The following is a 19,096-nucleotide window of genomic DNA, read 5'->3' on the forward strand; positions in this document are numbered from 1 at the left end:
ATGTACACATTTCTGAGAAAAATGGTAAAAGTATAACTTTGTCATCTTAGAAGAACACAGGGGCAATGTGTTTAAACATTTCCAGTCTGCAAACAAGCCATGGTTGGGTAGCTGTATTCATGAAGTAAAAATGCAGTCAACAAAACCTTAGTCCCTACAGTCCACACAAAAGGGTAAATCTGCTTTTGAGTTTTACATGATCAACTACATAAAATATTGATGCAGTTAAGTGATGCGTTGCTGTTGCCATCTCTTTCTGCTCAGATTTAGTATGTGTTTATAGAGGGATGCTGACCGCCAGCGGGTTGAAATGATTAGATATTAAAAGTTTGTTGGGACAACAGATTGCAAAATAAAAGTTTATTTTCTCATTCATATTTCCCATTATCATACAGAGAGATGAGCCTACATTTTTATTCCAGCCTCTTCTGTTTGTTTCCCTTTCATTTTAAACTCATTCCCTCATCCATTAATTTGCAGAATTAAGAACCGTAACTGAATTCTATTACCTCTGTTGTGTACTTTCCAACCATACATGCCTGTGCCAGGCCATGGCTGCCCTAATCCAGCATCCCATGTGATCTGCAGCAGGAAGAATATGCAGAATGTAGGTGGTCACTAGAGTAACCGTCTTGTAATGAAAATCATCCCTTAAAGAGGAGCTTACCTGTGATAAGAAATTTGAAACTCTGTCCAATTGAAGTCACTTTTAAAAATCATAGGAAGGAAGTCAACATTCTTGTCAGTTAGCTTGTAAATCCTACCACAGTAGCTTCCTAAAGCACGGATGACCTCTTCAGAAAGGGTCTATTACTGGAATATTCTCAATTCTGTACTGAAACAACTTGCTTTATGGTGAGCTCTGTAATCATTAGGAGAGTGGATGTTAAGTTGTCCCATAATTACAAAGAAGCGCTGACTGTGCAAGGGTAGTTGTGGTTGGCTGTCATTCCACCCTGTGCATGTATATCAAAGTAGCATGTCCTGCCCTAACTTTGTCCAAATGAAAATATATAAAAGTTATGTTCAATATTCAAAACCAGTTTTCTTTGCTTGAGTCCTGTGACGTAAGCAAGTGAGTTCTATACTATCACTAAAATAATCTGTCAACACAATATTATTAGAAATCTTCTCCATATCCTATTTTGTGTATCGTTACTGGATAGCTAGGTAGTAAAAAGTATTAATAGTATGGGGTTATAGATTCTTTCATAGATGAAATACCTATAAAAGCACTATTTTGATGATCAAAGAGTTACCATCAAAAGTAGGTTTTTAATAAGTTCTCATTTATTGCAAAAATGCTGTTAGCAGAGTGTATCCTTTTAGGTTGTGTTGAGAAAGATTTCAGAGGTTCAGGTCACGATCTGGAGTTTTCCATGGATTTAACAAAGGTTGAAAGGAAGACCTCCATTTACTTCTGAGCCACCCTCCTTTCCTTTCTGTTATTTGTTTATTTGTTTGTTTGTTGACTTTACTGAGGTTATAGTGGAGGGAGCAGGTTTGTTCAACCCAAACTACTCTGTATTCTCCTGGCCTTAATAGTCTTAGCTATTCTGAAGAGATTTATCCCTCACATCCTACAAACAGCTGACATCCTTTACTAGAAGAGATATAGATCTGGGAAAGATACCACTTTCCTCCATCAGCTCCCTCTGATATACAAGATTTGAATCCTTGCTATTTTTTCATTAGCAGTGTGCCAATAGGCAAATTATATAACTTCTCTGTTTTTACTTTCTTATCTTGAAGATAAAAATTTTTACATGACAGCACTGTTTAGAGAATTACATGAGGTATTTTGTGTAAAAATATGCATAGCATAGAGAAGATTTTAAATAAATACTACTTCTCCAAGAACTTCTCTTCTAGAAAATGGAAGTGAGCCAGGGTGAGTGAGGAGAAGATCTCAGGGATTTGTATTTGGAGGTCCTTAGCTTTGGGAAAATTTATACTTCTAACATGTGTGTCTACCTACCCCACCTCCAGTGAGAGGTTCTTTCCACTATTCCATATTCCTTACAACTTTAAAAGCACCTTTCTTTTCTTGTTTGTTACAGAATAGAAAATCCAGGGCAAAATATTTTCCAGTACAGGATACCTCTCTAACAAATACCACTTCTGCATGCTCTGCCAGTGCATTGCTGTTTTCCCTTGGTGCCTTCTGAAGAATGAAGAGCAGGAAGTGTCAAAATTTAGTTACAAAATTTACAATTTACTATGTGTCCTTAGAAATATCTTCCAAAGTATATTGCTCACATTTTTCTACATTGTCTTCATTTCCTTGGAACACTGTATGTACTTGGTAAAAATATGTTAAGAGAATAAACACAGTATGGAAGCAGTTGAAATAGGACATAGTAGTTTGTGAGTCAGTGAGAGCAGAAGCAATAATAATAAGATAGATGAGAAGAGACAGTACAAAGAATTACAAAATTCAGAATCTAGCTATTACACATACAGAAAGGATGAGTGAGTTGTTGGAACATTCAAATACTTGCAAGTCATAAAAATAGAGTGGCCCTGAATGCTGGCCAAGAATCCAACTAGATTTCATTATCCTCTCAGACTTCCATGCTTCTAGATGAAAATGCCACACTTTATTCTCCTAAAAGATCTAATACCTTCTTTCCTTAAGATTTGAAGTTTGCTTTTTTTTTAAATTTAAGACAAAAACACAAAGATCACCAAAAAGACCTCATATACCCTTCCTGTCCTTATCTTTTCATCTTCCTTTCCTGCAGAGTTCAGTACAAAACTGATTGTGTAGGACCAAGGAATCGGCATTGTGTAAGAATGGAGATGATAAAATGTGGTGAAGGTGCCCTTGGAGCAAAGTAGTCCACCACAGGACTTTAGTGCTCACATAGGGAGAGGAAATTCTCAACACCACATAGGAACAGTTGGCATTTCTGTGACAGGCTCCTCTCTTCTAAGTATTTGGCTAAATTGACCCTCCTTCTCTGCTTGAACTAGTGCTCACCTTTTCTTAGTACTCAAAGACTAGAGTCATCTCTCTTTTCTTCAGATGTAAAAACCCTTGATCCTACATTGTCCTCCAGATGCACTCTCTTTTATCCTCTCTTCTTATGAGCTAAATCTCTTGGAAGTTAGAGTTTTATCCTCCTCCAGTTCTTCTCTTCTCTTTCTTAAATTTATTTCAGACATCCTTTAGTACATACTTGCCATACTCCAAGTCTGCTCTTAGAAAGATCTGCAGTACACCACACCAGTATATCACAGGGCCAGTTCTTGGTATTCAGTCTCAGCAACACTTGGCACATCTGAGCAATGATTCATTTGTGGGGATACACCAGCACATTGGCTATTATACTATAATGGCTGCTATTTCATACATTCTTGTTATTTCTTCTTGTTTCTTCCATATATATGCTTCAAAATAGTTTGTTCCCAGTCCTGAAACTCCTTGAGTTTCCTTTCTACAATCATCTCCTCTATTATGCCGTCTGTTTGATATGATAGCTAGCAAAATATATACGTCATTTCTGAACTCCCAACCCAGTTCAAAGCCAGTCAAAAGTAAATCCAAATTTTCATTCATTGTTCAATAGATTTATGCCAAACCTATTCAGTATTTTCTTTATCTCAAAAAATGATAACAATGTTCAGATTAAAAATTAGAGTTATTCTTTATTTGATCCATCTGCAAAATTCCACATCTTTACTTAAAATATGCTTACCATCAGTCACTATCTTCATTCCCATATCACTGTCTTGGTTTCACCCCCTGGGGTCTCAGCTGGTTGTTAGAGTGGTGCCCTCCTGGCGTGGTTGCTTTACTTCCAATCTGAACTTGATTATGACTATACTGTCTTAGTAAAACAGGAAGGTGCCTCATTTCACATGTCACATTGCATTGCTCCTCCAGTTAAGAGCCATCCATGTTGCCACCGGGGTAAAACCACAGACTACCCAGGACATGACCCTCTGCTCCTCTCTGGAATTCCTATCAGTTTCCTGCCTCACCTTTGAGAATTGCTTTTTTCTCTTCATTAAAGGCTTTTTACATGGTTTGACTTCCAGGTCTTTATAATTTCTATTTTTTTTCTACATAGAACCCTTTTCCTCCAACTATACACACTTATCTCTTTTCAGTTCACTACTGTAATGCCAACTAATCAGGAAGACAATGGCTATGTTTCACAAAATAACATACTCACCACCCTTACCTTCCTACCATGCCCTATTTTGATTACTGTTTCTTATTTTTCTCTGCAATACTCATTATCTGACATCTTACTTATTTTCTTGTCTATTTTGCTGCCTAGATCAAATTCTTATTGAGGATCATTTTTTTTAAAAAAATGTTCACTGCTGTTTTTTTTTTTTCAGAACACTGGAATATAACAAATAGTATGTACTGAGCTAATGTATTCAAGAGCATTTAGAAATGAAAAAAAAAATCCCATTCATCAAGGAAATATCTGACTAGGCCTTTATAAGTCATTAATAGTTACATGTAATATGTGTCCAGTTACACCAAACACACACACACACAAACACACACAGGCACACATACACACAAACACACACAGGGACACACACACACACACACACACACACACACACACACACACACACATGCAGAGAGAGAGAGAGAGAGAGAGAGAGAGAGAGAGAGAGAGAGAGAGAGAGAGATTAAAGTAATAGAATTAGTTGAGATCAGAATAGTTAGTCTCTAGTCTTAACAACTGTCATTAACCAACTCTGATTCTAAATATATATATTTTTGTCTTAATTTTCTCATTTGTCAAGTGATATTATTTGACTAGACTAGCAATTCTGAGGCTGGGATCTACTGATAACACACCAACCTATGGGCTTCAGAGGATATGTGCATGTTATTTTTTGCAGGTAAAAGTTTGAGGCCATATGGAAATGTATTTATTTATTTTATTCTGAAATTTAGAAAAGATCTGTGAAATGGAAAATATCTTTGAAGGAGTTTTTGGTTATGGGGGCTGGTGCAAGAGATCAAACCCATGGCCTTGTGAGAGCTGAGTAAGTACTTGCCCACTGAGTTATAACCTATGTTCAAGTTTCTTTAAATCCTAACTTCATATTGTCTGAATTTCAAACTCAGTGATTGAAGACACACCAGTGCTGCTGTGCCCCGTTGGAAGGCAGTCCCATTTTTGCCACATTCTGAACAAGCCACTCCTTTTCCTGTCAGGTTGAAATTTACTATGTGTAAAATGGATATGATGATTCAAAATACACCTAAGATTTCTGCATTCAAGTTAACTGAGCCAGGTTGAAACAAAACAAGCAAACAACAACAAAATAAATCCCAACAGTGAGCTCCTTGAGTAGTCAAAAAGGGGAATGGGGGGTGGGGTTCCTGTAGCCAACTCAGGAACTGGTTGATCTTTTCAAATGTGGAAGATGCCCTTGTGGTGACTGAGGGTATAGATTTTTATGGTTTCCAGAATGAAAGTAGACTCTAAATCCTTAGATGTTTAACTCATATATTATGGAATATTAGTTAAGGATGTGTTACATTCTTTTACATTGTGCAATATTTGTTTAATGATACAAAGATGTGTTGCATTCTTTTATGTTGCATTTGTTACTCTGTGAAGCTGTGTTACTTTGCCTGTCTGAAACACCTGATTGATCTAATAAAGAGCTGAATGGCCAATAACTAGACAGGAGTGATAAATGGGTAGGGCTAGCATGCAGAAAGACTAAATAGAAGAGAAGAAAGAAGAGAGAGGAAGAAAAGATATACAGAAATGAAGAAGGGTAAAAGGTAGACAGGATAATTAGTTAAGAAAAGCTGGATAGAAATAAACCAAGCTAAGGCTGGGCATTCATAAGAAAGAATAAGTCTCCATGTATTTATTTGGGAGCTGGGTGGCAGGTCCCCAAAGAGCAAAGAATAAAAAAAAAATCTCAACTATACTCATAGATTTTGAAATAAATTCTAAGAAATGTTTCTGTAGTATTAGATAGGGTTTAGAAGGCTTCAATGAATGTGTGCACTATAATGTTCTTTTGTTATTCTCCATTTTCTTTAGAATCTAGACATTTTGCTTTTGAGGAAATAAAATTGTCACATGCATAATTTTGATTTGTTCTGTTCTTCTCTAAGCTCTTTCCCCCTTCTCCCTGGCCATAGCCTATTGTATAGTTCTTTGTAAGTGTGAGCTGTTTGTCCTGGAAAAGAAATCCATAACTGGATTCTAGGTTTACACATCCACTAAAAGAGATTATTCCATAAGCCTTGCCTCCCCAAACACAATATGGGCCAGAGGACATCAGTGGGGCAAGTTGTTCCCAGAACTTTCATGCCAGCCTGCCTGTCGAACACTTAAAGCAAAATAAGACACAGCCCCTGCTCCACGGGTTCAGAACTACCACCAAGCAAGCAGCTGGATGCCTTTCACTTAGTGATTTCCATTGGATCTACTGGCAGGTGTTTTGCCTCCCTCCCTGAAAGGGGGTGTGTGGGTATTAAGATGACACGGAGAGTGTCTTTGGCAAGTTGTCTTCATTACTCTCATCAGGCAATAAGACTGAATGGAGCATTTTTTTCCTGAGCCTGGCCCAAACTGTGCTGTGCTTGGAGGGCCTATTAGGCTGCAGGTCACAGCAGCTGGAGCCCAGGCGCCTGGAGCCGGTCACGCGTCTGTGCTGTCCGGTCCAGGATGCACAATGGAGTCATTGACTATTTATTTTCTTCATACAACAAGGCTGCTGTTGCCTTAATTACAGGAATCTTCTACCCATCCCCTGGATCTTTAAACCACAAATGGACTCTCCATGACACTAACTCATCCCTCTCTGTCTAACTTAAGCCTTAGTCTCCTAGAGGCAGCTAAGCACAGTAGGGTGTGTGTGTGTGTGTGTGTGTGTGTGTGTGTGTGTGTGTGTGTGTGTGTGTGTGTGTGCGCGCGCGCGTGTATGTGTGTGGGGGCTAGAGAGCCTGGGATGTTGAACAAAGTAGGAAGTAGAGACTTAGGATTTTGGTAGGACTGAGTCATCTGCTAGCCCACGGTGTGAGGGGTGACAATAAGGACACAGGTCAGGAAAAGGTTCTACTCAGTTTGATTTTCAGGAGTTGCAATGACTGCAGGTCAAAAAACACAGCAAAAGGACAAATGCTCCTCTGCAGCCTGTTGGACTGCTCTAGGTTGAACCTGAGCTGCTCTGCTTCCAGACCTTCAGAATTAGACTGGGGTGCCACAGGGACTACAGCTGCCTCCAGGCTCCCTCCGCAGAGCCTAGGAATTCCACCTGGCCTCCTTCCTAGAACAGTCCCTTTGAAATCTGTCTCCTGGGCCCGTGTGCAGAGCCTGTTCAAGCTTGGCCTCGCTTAAACCTCCTGGAGACTAGTCGCTCACCAATGTACTCTGAGGGGACTACTAAGTCTCCACTCTAGTTAATATTGTAAGGCTGAGGATAAAGTAGCAACGGTATTGAATAGATGTTGACTTTTCTGACCCAGAGGAGAGCAAATTCGGGATTGTTTGCAGAAGCTAATCGCTCCCCGAGAGAAGCAGCAGGAGACTGGTGTGCTCCTTGCTTCCTGCCCCCACCCCTGACTCCTGGAAGCAAGCATAGGAAAGACCCCAGCACTCAGGCATCCCTTCCCACTGCCCTTTAAAAACCTCTCTCAATATCTTGTATGTAAATACTTATATATGCTCATTTCCACAATAGTGGAGAAGAGGACCCCAGGTTCTGTGCCTGCCAAGTCTCAAATTCCCTCAGCATTCAAGGACCTACTGGGGAGAGCAGCAGCAGGTATTAAGGGGTTAGACCTGTGCAGAGATGGCCTGCCAGCTCCTTCATACTGGAAGTCCTTTTCCGTGCTAACAGCAACCAGGAGCCCCGAAAACTCATTTACCCTGAGAACCGGGACAGAAGTAGGAACGTAGATTAAGATGATCCCCACAAACCTCAAAGGGAAATGCAGTAGTTGAACCAAAAGGGTCACTTTGGAGACAATCAGCTGCTCTCCAGATGCTGGCAACAGAGAAGTCTTTTTGCCGTTGCCATGGTTTCGGAGCAGTATAAAAGCCGCTACCTAGAAGCAGACAGGTTAAGATTCCTTATACCCGATGTAGCTTCTCAGAGCCAAGCAATTTCCTTGGCTGTTTTGCCTTACCCACTATCTTTCAGAGCATCTCGGTGCCAGTTCCCCTATCCTTGGATGTGAATGTACTGGCAGGGGACGATATCAGGGCTGAGTGTTCGGGAAGCACTAGATGGTCAGCACCCGGAATTCTCTTACAGGAGGTCTCGAAATACGGAGTGTGCGTTGCTCCGGGGTGGGCTTGGGAGCCCTGGAGCTAGTACCAGCTGGGGGAAAGAAGCGCGGCTCCTTTAAAGCAGGAGGCGAGGAACCCCCGCCAGGAGGCGTGTCTGTCTTCAGCGCCACCGCTGCGGCTCCGCGGTCGCGGTCTCCTCCGCCGCCGTCACTCGCGCTCGCGCTGGCGGCTGCGTGGCCGAGGCTCGGAGCCGGGGACTTCCCGCTGGACCTCCTCCCGCCGTGGCTCCGAGGGGACTGCTCCAGTCCCTCCCCGCCCTCTTCACCCCAGCTCCAGGTAAGCACTCGCTGGCAGTGGACCCTAACCCGGAGTTCATTTCCAAGGTGTTGGCTCTGGGTATGGAGGAGCCGAGGACCGCGGAGGAGCGCTGGCAGCCGCGAGGAAAGGAAGAAGCCAAAGGCAGCTCGGCGGAGTCGGTGCGCTCCAGGCACCTGCTGGATGCAGTCGCTTGGAGGGCTTTGTCCCACTCGCTGCAGCCAGTCTCCGGCAAGGATGCAAGTGGCTGATTTGACTGCAGGCGCGCTTGTATTCTCCACATAAAATATTTTAATAAGTGTATGTGTCAGGAAGTGGCCTCAACTACTGGGACTCATGCTCAAGGCGAAGAGAAGCACAGGCAAGAAGCTGTGTATCTTTGTGTCACAGCAACTCTCATCCTTCTTTCGTTCACCAATCCTTGGATCGCCCTGATCCATATCTCTGGACTGAGAAAGTAGAGATTATTTTAACTGAGGACAGTATTAAAAGCTTCTGGAAAAAAAAAAAAAGGAAAGAAAGAAAAAGAAAAAAAATAACCGAAACTCTCAGGGCATCCCGTAGGGGTTAGGACTGACTGCATCACCAAGGCGGATCATAAATGTTCAGAACTTTTAACCAACCACATTCCCTCGTATTTTTATCTTCAGGTGCATAGGAAGGAGTTGGGGGAGAGAGAAAGAGAGAGAGAGAGAGAGAGAGAGAGAGAGAGAGAGAGAGAGAGAGAGAGAGAGAGAGAGAGAGAATATCAAATAGGACCGGAGCTACTAAGATAAAGATTTGGATTTAGAGGTTGGAGAGTATTAGAAACTACCTTCTGATAAGGAAAGGAACAGATTACCTTATCATTTCTCCATCTTCACACTGTAAGTATTCCGTCATCAAAATTACCTATGGATTGATTCTTTTCATCTCATGAGATATGAGTACTTCATTTGAATAAGTCTGCAGTTTAGTTGCTAGAAGATGTGCAATTATATTTCAATTTGTACTTGTTTTAGTTCCTTGCTTTATAACTTTGTAGAACACATTCCGGCAGCAATCAAGTCAACTAATCAAATCCCAGTGACCTTAGAAACTTACATGTTAAAGAAATTGAAGTATACAGGGGAAGGTAAGACAGAAATAAGGAAAGGCTGAACACCTATGTCTTTTCTTTAAAATTTGAATCCACTGAAGATTGTACATGCTGAATTTTAAAAAAAGATCTTGACAGACATAAATTGATTTGCTTCATTTCTTAATCAAGATACATTTTTAGCATCTAAATGTTAATTAAAAGTATAAGTATCATTAGCTACCAACATAGCAGAATGCTAGCAGAACAATTGATAATGTGTTTAGAATCCCAAAGAATAGCATAGTGCTCATAGTTAGGGTAGACTGCTGGTGTGCAACAGTGTGGTTTCAACTGATCTCTGTCTCAGACTTTATTCTGTGGCCCCTTTAATGTCATGATTGAGCAAGCTGTTTATTTTAGCTAAACCTCAACACAATAGGCCACTTGCATGGAAAAATGCCTTGGGTGTTACTAGAAGATGAGGTTTCTCAAATGTCCCATAACAACCGGACGGCAATGTGAGGTCCAGTAGAAGCCTGTCACTTGTGTGAGAAAATTTAAAAGCACTACACATATGACATGGAAGAGCCTTTGAGATAGCTTTGAAATTCAGATTGTTCTAGAATATACATTTACTGTTTCTAGCCAAAGGTATAGGAATTGTCTTTTAAAGGTTCTGCTATAAGGATTATTACACATTTGCTCATGCCCCAGCAGGTGGCAGCTAACTAGAATATGATTCATTTTCACCAGGAGACTAGGAAACTAAAATTGCTTCTCAAGTAATAGTGCCCAAGAATAAGAGGTCATTAGTGTCAGGTAATACAAAACACAGTGAAAGATGAAGCTAGTGCCTTTTGTCATTCTCTTGTGGTTGTTGTAGGAACAAGCTTTGCATGACGTGATATACATTTTCTCCCTTTATTATTCACCATAGGCTTGGTAGTTTTTCGTAACAGCCTTCTTTGGTATTTTAAGGCTTTCTTCTACACACAGCTTCTCTCTGTGTGAGCATATATATGTGTGCTGGCAGTTCTTCATCTCTGCTTTGACCTTGGAACCCTCACAGCTTTAGCTCCTAGCAATAAAGATTGCCATGTGGTTGAAATAACTGCACAGCAAATGAATCTATAGGACAAAGCACACAATTTTCACTACTTTTAAATATAAATGTTCACTGGAAACCTAAATAAAGTATTTCTTTTTCATTTTCTATTAAGAAATAAGCAAATATAGAACCAGCACAATTTTAAGATAATTAAATGTGACCAGTAAAATACTTAATAACCATTAACACTCAGAACTTTAATTATAGTGTCAGTATTAGGGAGTTCTTGCAATAACTTCAAAATATTGATATAACAAACAAGGCATCCTCTACATCACCTCATCATTTTATTGTGTTTGAAAGGTAAATTACTGATTTGTTGCTCTTGGTCTGAAGAGTGAAGCTTAATAAGGGAAGGATGGAATTAATCTGCTTTCCCTCCTAACAGATGGAAATCTGGAGGTGGGCAATTAAACGTGATAACTAATTGTACATTTCAGAAATGTCTTACGACACTGAATATTGACAGCATGTTTCAGCATTCAAAATTTTTCCATGCTAATTTTTTGTATGAGGAAATAAGTTCTTTAGTCCTCTTGAGGGGCCTCGCAGTGAGTGTTAGTGGCTTTTGTAGTAGTATGCACTGGAAAGCAATCACTGTGTGTATATCTCAGGTATGTTAAACAACCCATTACTCACATTGAAAAATACACTCAACACAGTTCACAAAATTGTTTTCTTGACTATGTGTTCTTCAATGATTCAAACTACTCGTCTCTGTAATAGAAATGTGCATACTGTCATTTCATATGGCATATATTATCCATTCATTTTACCATTTTCAATATCAGACTAAATCCATGTCCAAAGCGCTGTCCGAGGTTCTGAAAAAGGGTTGTCCCTGGTATTGAAGAAGTCCAGTTGGACAGGTGGAATTGCTGTTATGTTAAAGCTTTTCAACTTAGTTGTTGGATGTAAATGAAACAATTGAAGATGTGTGCAAAGCTGGTTCTTTGGAGACCACTTAGTAGTAAAGAAAATTTGTTAGATCTTACTTTTTTTTCCCACAGTTTATTTTGTGTGAATTTTTATGAACCCAAAGCTTTTCTTTCGCTTTCCCATTAGACATCCAACAATGATGCCACATAAGCAGTTGAGAATGCTAGGTGTAAGTAGAAAGATGACAAACGCTATGAAAAATACTGTTATGCTAAAGGAATTTGTGAACAAGAAATTGTGGTACAGTGTGTTTACTCTGGTTCCACGAAACGCCAGCTACATTGCAAAAATTGCAGAAATTTGATTAGTCACAACAGAACATGCTATTTTCAGGTAGTTGATATCAATTATATTGGGAAATGAAAACAACCAAGAATATGTGTTTTTCCCTGGCTCTCATTATTTTCTCTACAAGGGTGAAGAAGAAGAAAAATGAACAAATAGAATGGAATAAATGAGACAGCAATACAAGACAGGACATGTTGGTCTTTAACATATTTTATAAGTGATGTTTCAAACATGGACTGAAGGAGTCGCTAGATACCCTTGGTTTCAGCACTAGATGTTCCTTTTAAAGTGCTCAAATAGTGGAATTGTTTGACGGGATTGCCTGCTAGATTGCCGAACTAGCTATTCATGATACTTATTTTTATCACTGCAGTTATGCCTCCATCTTAAAAAAAAACCAATGTCTCTTAGTACATTTGAAAATGTAGAGTTTTTAAATCAGCATTTTATAATAATATCTTAAGAAAATATAGATAGTAAAAAATCACTATGATGTAATGACTATATTGTGGTATCTTCTTGCTAGTTAGAAACAGCATAACTATAGTAATTTAAGAACTTAAACAGTACTCATACCACTCCATTAAAACTAGGTAGCCTTCAATATGATGCAATATATAACTTTTATAAGGTCTAACTTATGCCCTATTTGTTGATAATGAAAAGAGATTAGTAGTAAAACATGAGTTCAACAATTTGCCCTTTGCACTTCTTAATAAGGTGCCAGTGTCCTCGATGGTGTCATTACTGCTTTTCTTATTATCTCTTCCTACTAATGTAAATGGCAGTAGTGGATCTGGGGATAACCATATTCCTTGTGAAGTATATTGCCCATTTCAACAAAATTTTTATGTTAACAGTGTACATTTCTATACTTTTAACTTGAATAAATTTCTACTTGTGAAAGTCCAGAGAAAAGATGAGTTTAAATATTGCCATCAGAAAAATAGCTGGTGACAAGATTTTTTAGACAAAACTATGATCCTGTATTACATTTTAAAAGGAAAAATAATTTTCAAAAAAGATAAAATGTGGACACAAAACCTCTGGAATCTGTTGCTGCAGCTTTGTCTTTGTGTAGGATTATTTCAGGTGTGATAAATGAGTTGGAAAAATGATTCCTTCATTTCCCCCGAAAATCCACCTGAAGAAATATCTCTTTACTAATCAAAGAATATGTCACTCCTGTTTTTAAAGAGTACATTCAGCTCTCCAATTGCATCGCACTGTGTATTTATTCTTTTCTACTCAGATTTAAAAGCTGTAAGACTCCCTCAGCTTACCATAAATTAGATTGACACCACAGTTCGCTGTTTTAGAGCATTTCCTTTTTAAAAATACAACTCCTAGACAAAGTGACTTTGACTTAGCTAGTCAATTATTAAAATTCATCAGCTGATTGTAAGAGGTGTGCTTGCATACACCAGGCTCTTTCTGCAGCTTCTTACTGAAAATCAAAGCAATTTTCATCGCATCACGTAAATAAATCTTCCTTTTTTGCTACTCAAGGCGAGCTATCAGAACGGTTGCATAATATATATTGGGAAGCTCAGTGGCAGGAAGCAGCTATCTCAATTTTTCTCACTTTATCTTGGCTTAGCGTCAGAAGCTGCGCAGCAGTGCAGTGGAATAAGGGCCTGGCCAAACCCTTGCCAGCAAAGCGCCCTTTGTGTTGGGACTGTGGCTGGCTTTCGACACCTAGTCGTTGCAGGGCTGGACTTCCTATTGATTTTCCTCTTCTTGTGCTCTCCCAGGCTCGCGTGGCCGGACATTGTGCTTGCTGGATTTCTCCCGGATGCTCCCAGACTAACATGGATGTCCCACCATCCCTTGCAGTGGAAGCTTGCTCCTTGGCGCAGTGAGTGAAGAACATGCAGCGACTGCTAATGGGTTTGGGAAGCGGAGACTCCTTCCTCTTTCTGTGACCATGCCGTGATTGTGTCTGCGGCCACTACTCACGCATCCTCCTTCTCGTGCAAGCCCGGAGCCTAACGCTAGATCGGGGAAGTGGGTGCCGCGCGCGCAGGCACAGAAACATCATGAAGATTATTTCCCCGTTTCTAAGTAATCTAGTCATCAGTCGCTCCATTAAAGTCCTGCTCTGCTTACTGTGGATCGGATATTCGCAAGGAACCACACATGTGTTAAGATTCGGTAAGATTCCCGGCATCTCACCACCGCCAGTGTGGGCTCCGAGGCGCCGGATGTAAACAGGCAGTTGCTCTGCTTGGCGTGGGCTTGCCGCTTCCAGACCTGCTCCCTCCCGGGTTTTAAAGACCGCCCCCTGCTTTCATTTATCCTCTCTATTTATCTTCATTTTATTTTGGGCCCCGAGAGGGTGAAGGAGGTGCTAGTTCCTGGTACTACTGGCCGATATACCGCCTCACCGTAGCCCGCCCCGGGGACAGCGGAGATGGGGGCACGGCAAGCCTAGGATGCTTTGGTCTCCCCGGGAACCTTCCAGCTGTCTGGGTGGCTCGGTCTGAGCCAAAGTGAGCGCTAGGGCTGGCAAAACTGCCGCTAGTGCTACTGATGAGTTAATGTCTGGTAACTCTTTCAGAGTTGCATCTGTCCGCTTCTGCCCAGACCTGCCTAGGTCCTCACTTGCAAACCTAAGGCACCAGCCCTTCTGATTTCTTCTGTAAGAGAAGCTTATTGGTCAATTTAATCTTTTTTTCTTTCCTTGGTGCTCTTTCTCATATGCAGAGCTTTAGGAAATAGTGCTGTATAATTGAAAGCTTCATTTACTAGTAGGAAGATGTCACTCAGTGCAGCGAAACAGCGATCCTGCCAGGCTAATTGTTTTGTTTTTTAACTTGCTGAATTCTTTTACAGCTTTACCCCTCTCTCCCCTTGCACAGAACCCCATCCTAATAAATAAGGCATGGTAGTAACTGGAAGCAAGGACAGAGGGAGGAGGGGAGTTGAGTGTGGGGTTCTGAGTGCATCTTTGTTTCACTCTGACATGGATCCTAGGTAGTTACACTTGAGCAGGATTTATAGTTTTCCCAAGAATCTAGGCTTCTTTCTTGAAGGAAAAATCTAAATGTGGGCTTCCAGTACAGTCACTAGTCAGGAAGTCTGCTTGAAGGAAATGAAGTGTAGGAAATGCCCAGCTGCTCTGGATGACCAACGGGGATGTTTTTAGTGATCTCAGAACTCATCAAGGAAAGTTCCCTAAAGAAGGACATTGCAAAAGAGGAAAAAGTGAACAGGGCTTGAGCGCCCACTCTCTGTCAGCTCAAAGGGGATCTTAACCAGAGAGGGTAGGGAGCATAAATACAGGGCATGTATCTTTGAAATAAAAGACACATTAGGTTTTCTGTCTGATATACAGCAGAGGTTGCCTGTCTCTTCTGTAACACTAGCAGCATTTCATTTTTTTCCCCAAGTGATCTTTCTCTAGTGCTAAAATTCACTGTCTTCCCCAAGCTGTGTGGAAATAAAGTAGAAATGCTTTTAAATATATTTGAAAAGGCAACCCCCTCCCCATATACCATTTAGAGTCAAGAAGACTGGTAATAAATAGCATGAGACAATAGAGTATAGCTAGATCTGGCTTGAGTATTTTCCTGCTTTCTTCAGTCTTTAGATGGTACTTAAGCATGTTGCTCTTAGCAACAAGCATCCACCGGAATGCCTGCTTCTTTAGATAGGATTAAAGAAGTCCCTATATTCCTGGGAACTGTGTGTGAAGATATGCATGATATGTGTGTCACAACAATTTGTTCACTGGCATGAGAAGTGCTATACTATGGAATCCCCTCCCCCCAATTTTTTTTTTAATTCAAAGTACTTAAACGGTCTTGTATATCTTCTCATGTGTTTGTGAATGAGTATGCTTTGGTAAGAATGTACATGACTGGGGGAAGGATGAATTGGGGCCTGAAAACTGCCACTAATACTCTCAAGACTTAATTATTGCTGCTCTGGTCTTGCAGCACAATATTTGCTGAATCATTAGATTGTTACATTTGCTGATCATTTCATATCTTCATATTAAAAATCTTGATGTCTGTGGCAGTGTAGAAGCTTTCCAAAAGAGCACAAACACAAGAGCCTAGATTCTTGTAAAAGCTATTAATCCTTCTAAAATGTAACACACACACACACACACACACACACACACACACACACACACACACACACGGAGTTTTCCTAGACAAACTCTAAAACTGTCCTTAAGAAATAGGGCACTATTTCTTAATAGCCCCTTCACACCCTAGACCAACATCCTACTTTGTAGATGGTCTGTGTTTTTCTTCTACATTAGCATCAAATGTCTTCTACCTGGAGATACATGTTCTCTAAATCTGACCTCACCCACCAGGAAGGATTGGGTATAGTTGTAATCATTGGAACATTTCCCTGTTGAGACTATTTTGATGCAGTGGTGGGAGTTTTATTTTCTTCCGGGGCAAAAAGTACTGAGTGGATTGGATGGTTAGTTAAGTACCTATACATACCTCTTGAAAATGTTTATTTTAAACTTTGGCTCTAAAGTTAAATCATCGCTGGCCTCCTGTCCTGGGAGGAAAGGGTTGGAATTGTTGTTGGGCAGCTGTCCTTGGGCAGTGGCAGACAGTTAGGTGTGGGTGAAAGCCACCTCCTTGCCTCAGGTCTATTGCAGGAGGCAGCTTAGAATGAGGCTACACAGTGTGTCCCGGAGAAAGGCTTCTGGCTGGAGCTATGGCAACCTTGAAGCTGGCTTGAGGCCACCCTAGATCCTCTTTCCCCAATTGATGATGAAAATTCACCCTCATAAGCTCTGTGCTGTTCTCGCTGCTCCCAATAGATTTGACCCTTCCTCTTCCTATCACCTCCTGGAAAGTCAGGCTTCCCCACAGCTCAAGGTGTCTTGACCCTGGAGTAACTTCCTTTCCCTGTCTATCAATTTCTGCCCTCTTTATGCCAACACCTCCCTCATGCTTTTCTCTCCCCGCCCCCAAACCATAGAGCTGCAATGGCGTGCTAGGGCTTGGGGTGGGGGTTGCGCTGTTGCTATCTCCAACTTTGCCGCAGCGACTTTCTAGTACCGAAGAAAACTTTGCAGCTGCACCCAGGAGCACCCCCTATACGCCAGGCCAGGCCGGGCTTTGGGCACTTTGCACTGTGTTAGTAGCTGCTAGGCAAATCACTCTGCAGCGCTGATTCCTAGGCACTTTCCCAAAGCTGTAAGGCCATATGAGGTAGTGAGGGAGGGGACCCAAGTGTTGGCTAGGTGTTACCTATTGGCCAGTGGGGCTGAGAGACCCGGCCATAGCGGTCTTTTATCTTGGGTCCTGGCTGTTTCATTGCCTCGGAGCCTGAGACGCAACTTGGCTTCTTTAGAGAGTGTTCCCCCCGCCCCTCGAGGGGGCGTGTTTTCAGGGTTAAATTGTGTTGCTGAAAGTTGGACCCAGGGCCCAGGTCAGGTCAGATACCTGCAGCTTGCTGGTTTGGACAGAAAGCCCACCACTACCCCCAGACTTTTCCCCAGACCTTGCAACAGCGGCTACACTCCAGTGCCCAGTCATATGGAAATGAGATACCTTTGTTCTTATGCATCTGCATCTGAGAGTGGGCCATCCGGATGCCCAAGTGGGTGTGGTCCTCGGAGTGAGGTGCTGGAGCTACACACAGTTCTGCTTAAGATGGTTCTTCCCTTACTTAAGCGGGTCCTTCTCTTCGGGCTGCTTCTGATCTGCTCTGTCCCCAGTCCCCAGAGAGGCAGCTGCGAACTGGCTTCATTTCTGCCCTGGTTGACCTCTCTGGGTTCTGGCTTGTTTACGTATACTTTTTATCGTCACCACATCCCAAACTGCTACTCTCTCTCTGAACTTGGGGTCCCATTATTCATTCTTGACCCGAATTGCCATTTAGGACGCTGAGAGCACAGACATCAACCAAAACTTTGAAACACAGCCCTTTCCAATAAGCTGAGCAAATGGTCTGTCACTTCTTACTACGTGACGCTTTTGACTAAATTTTTCTTTCTTTCTTAAGCCAGTCCGCGAAGCGTTTTTGTTCAAAAGTTCCCGAGTTTAGGTCTTCCGTCCCAGATGCGCTGTGTTTTTTCTTGGCACTACACGTCAGCCAGCCACCATCCACTGCCCCAGCTTCGCATACCTGGTGTCTAAGCCCTAGGTGAAGGCACAGCCAGGAGCAGCCCACTAGATAAAAATCCACACCTTGGAGGGAATGAAACTGGCTCTTGTGGAAATTTTCCTGTACTCCCAGAGACAAGGCTTCCTGGCAGATGCACTACACCATCCAGGAACTGAGTGCAGTGACTGAGAGCTGGGAAGCTGCCACTCTCCACAAGTTCTTTGAAAGAGATTTTTCTTCCTTTGGGAGGTAAAGTGGGAGGGAAGAAGGAGTGGCCTTATGTCTAGGAGCTTGAAAACTGACTTTTGAGAGAGAGAGGATGGGAGTGATTGCAGCCAGTATCTCTGAAAAAGATAAAACTTGCTCACCTGAGCTCTGGATGGCAGGAGAGGGAAATCTGCTACAATCGCCAACTAGGGTGCGTTTTATAAAGATCCGTTTTTCTGATAAGTCCTAGCTTAGTTTTAAAGCGTCAAAGAATAACTTGATGTGATCCATCAAGGGAGGCACAATCATTTCAGAAAATGACTTTGAAAAATGATCTTTCTGTCCTCTGGAAATAGTTCTCCACCCAGTCACATGGAACTCAATGGTGTTTTCTGTCTTTGCAAAGTTGTCTTTCAGAAGTGGAACAAGGGTTTATACATCAATGGACATTTCTTCAGCAAAGTTTGGCTTCTGGTTCAATTTAAGTGATCAGTAAAGTGTGTTCATTTCCCGATTCTGTAATGACACTTTTTCAACATTTACTTTGCAAGGGAAGTTAATGTAAATTGCTTTCACACAAAGGGTGAAAATACTATAGCTTGGTGGCTCTCAAACTTCGACCCTTTAGTATAGTTCCTCATGCTGTGATGACCCCAACCATAACATTATTTTTGTTGCTACTTCATAAGTGTAATTTTGCTATTGCTATGAAATAATATTTTGCTACTGTTATGAAATAATATTTTTGGAGATAGAGGTTTGCCAAAGGGGTCATGACCCACAGGGTGAGAACTACTACTATAGATGAATGCTGATACAGTATTGATTATCAGAACTTTTCAAATCTATTCCCCA

General features: G+C 41.5%; 1 protein-coding gene and 1 long non-coding RNA gene across 7 annotated transcripts in view; one reads left to right on the forward strand and one right to left on the reverse strand.

Moving 5' to 3' along the window:
- LOC128118634 (uncharacterized) overlaps positions 1-8,241 on the reverse strand; it is a 54,219-nt gene extending 45,978 nt beyond the window's left edge. The window contains exons 1-2 of the long non-coding RNA XR_008221286.1: positions 8,135-8,241; positions 7,926-8,053 (exon numbers count right to left, since the gene is read on the reverse strand). This is a non-coding gene — a long non-coding RNA (uncharacterized LOC128118634). The remainder of the gene's footprint in view (positions 1-7,925; positions 8,054-8,134) is intronic.
- A 202-nt stretch (positions 8,242-8,443) lies between these two features.
- Grik2 (glutamate ionotropic receptor kainate type subunit 2) overlaps positions 8,444-19,096 on the forward strand; it is a 631,845-nt gene continuing 621,192 nt past the window's right edge. For 4 of the 6 annotated variants that reach the window (XM_052751379.1, XM_052751385.1, XM_052751382.1 and 1 more), the window contains exons 1-2: positions 8,444-8,573; positions 13,702-14,101. In XM_052751379.1, coding sequence (XP_052607339.1) covers positions 13,987-14,101 — 115 coding nt within the window. In that variant the 5' untranslated portion in view covers positions 8,444-8,573; positions 13,702-13,986. Of the gene's footprint in view, positions 8,574-9,393; positions 9,419-13,701; positions 14,102-19,096 lie in introns of those variants that run through there. The other 2 variants (XM_052751380.1, XM_052751383.1) reach the window with 2 other exon arrangements.

This window comes from Peromyscus californicus, unplaced genomic scaffold (genome assembly GCF_007827085.1).
Source record: "Peromyscus californicus insignis strain IS unplaced genomic scaffold, ASM782708v3 Scaffold_22__1_contigs__length_63687245, whole genome shotgun sequence".
NCBI lineage: Eukaryota > Metazoa > Chordata > Mammalia > Rodentia > Cricetidae > Peromyscus > Peromyscus californicus.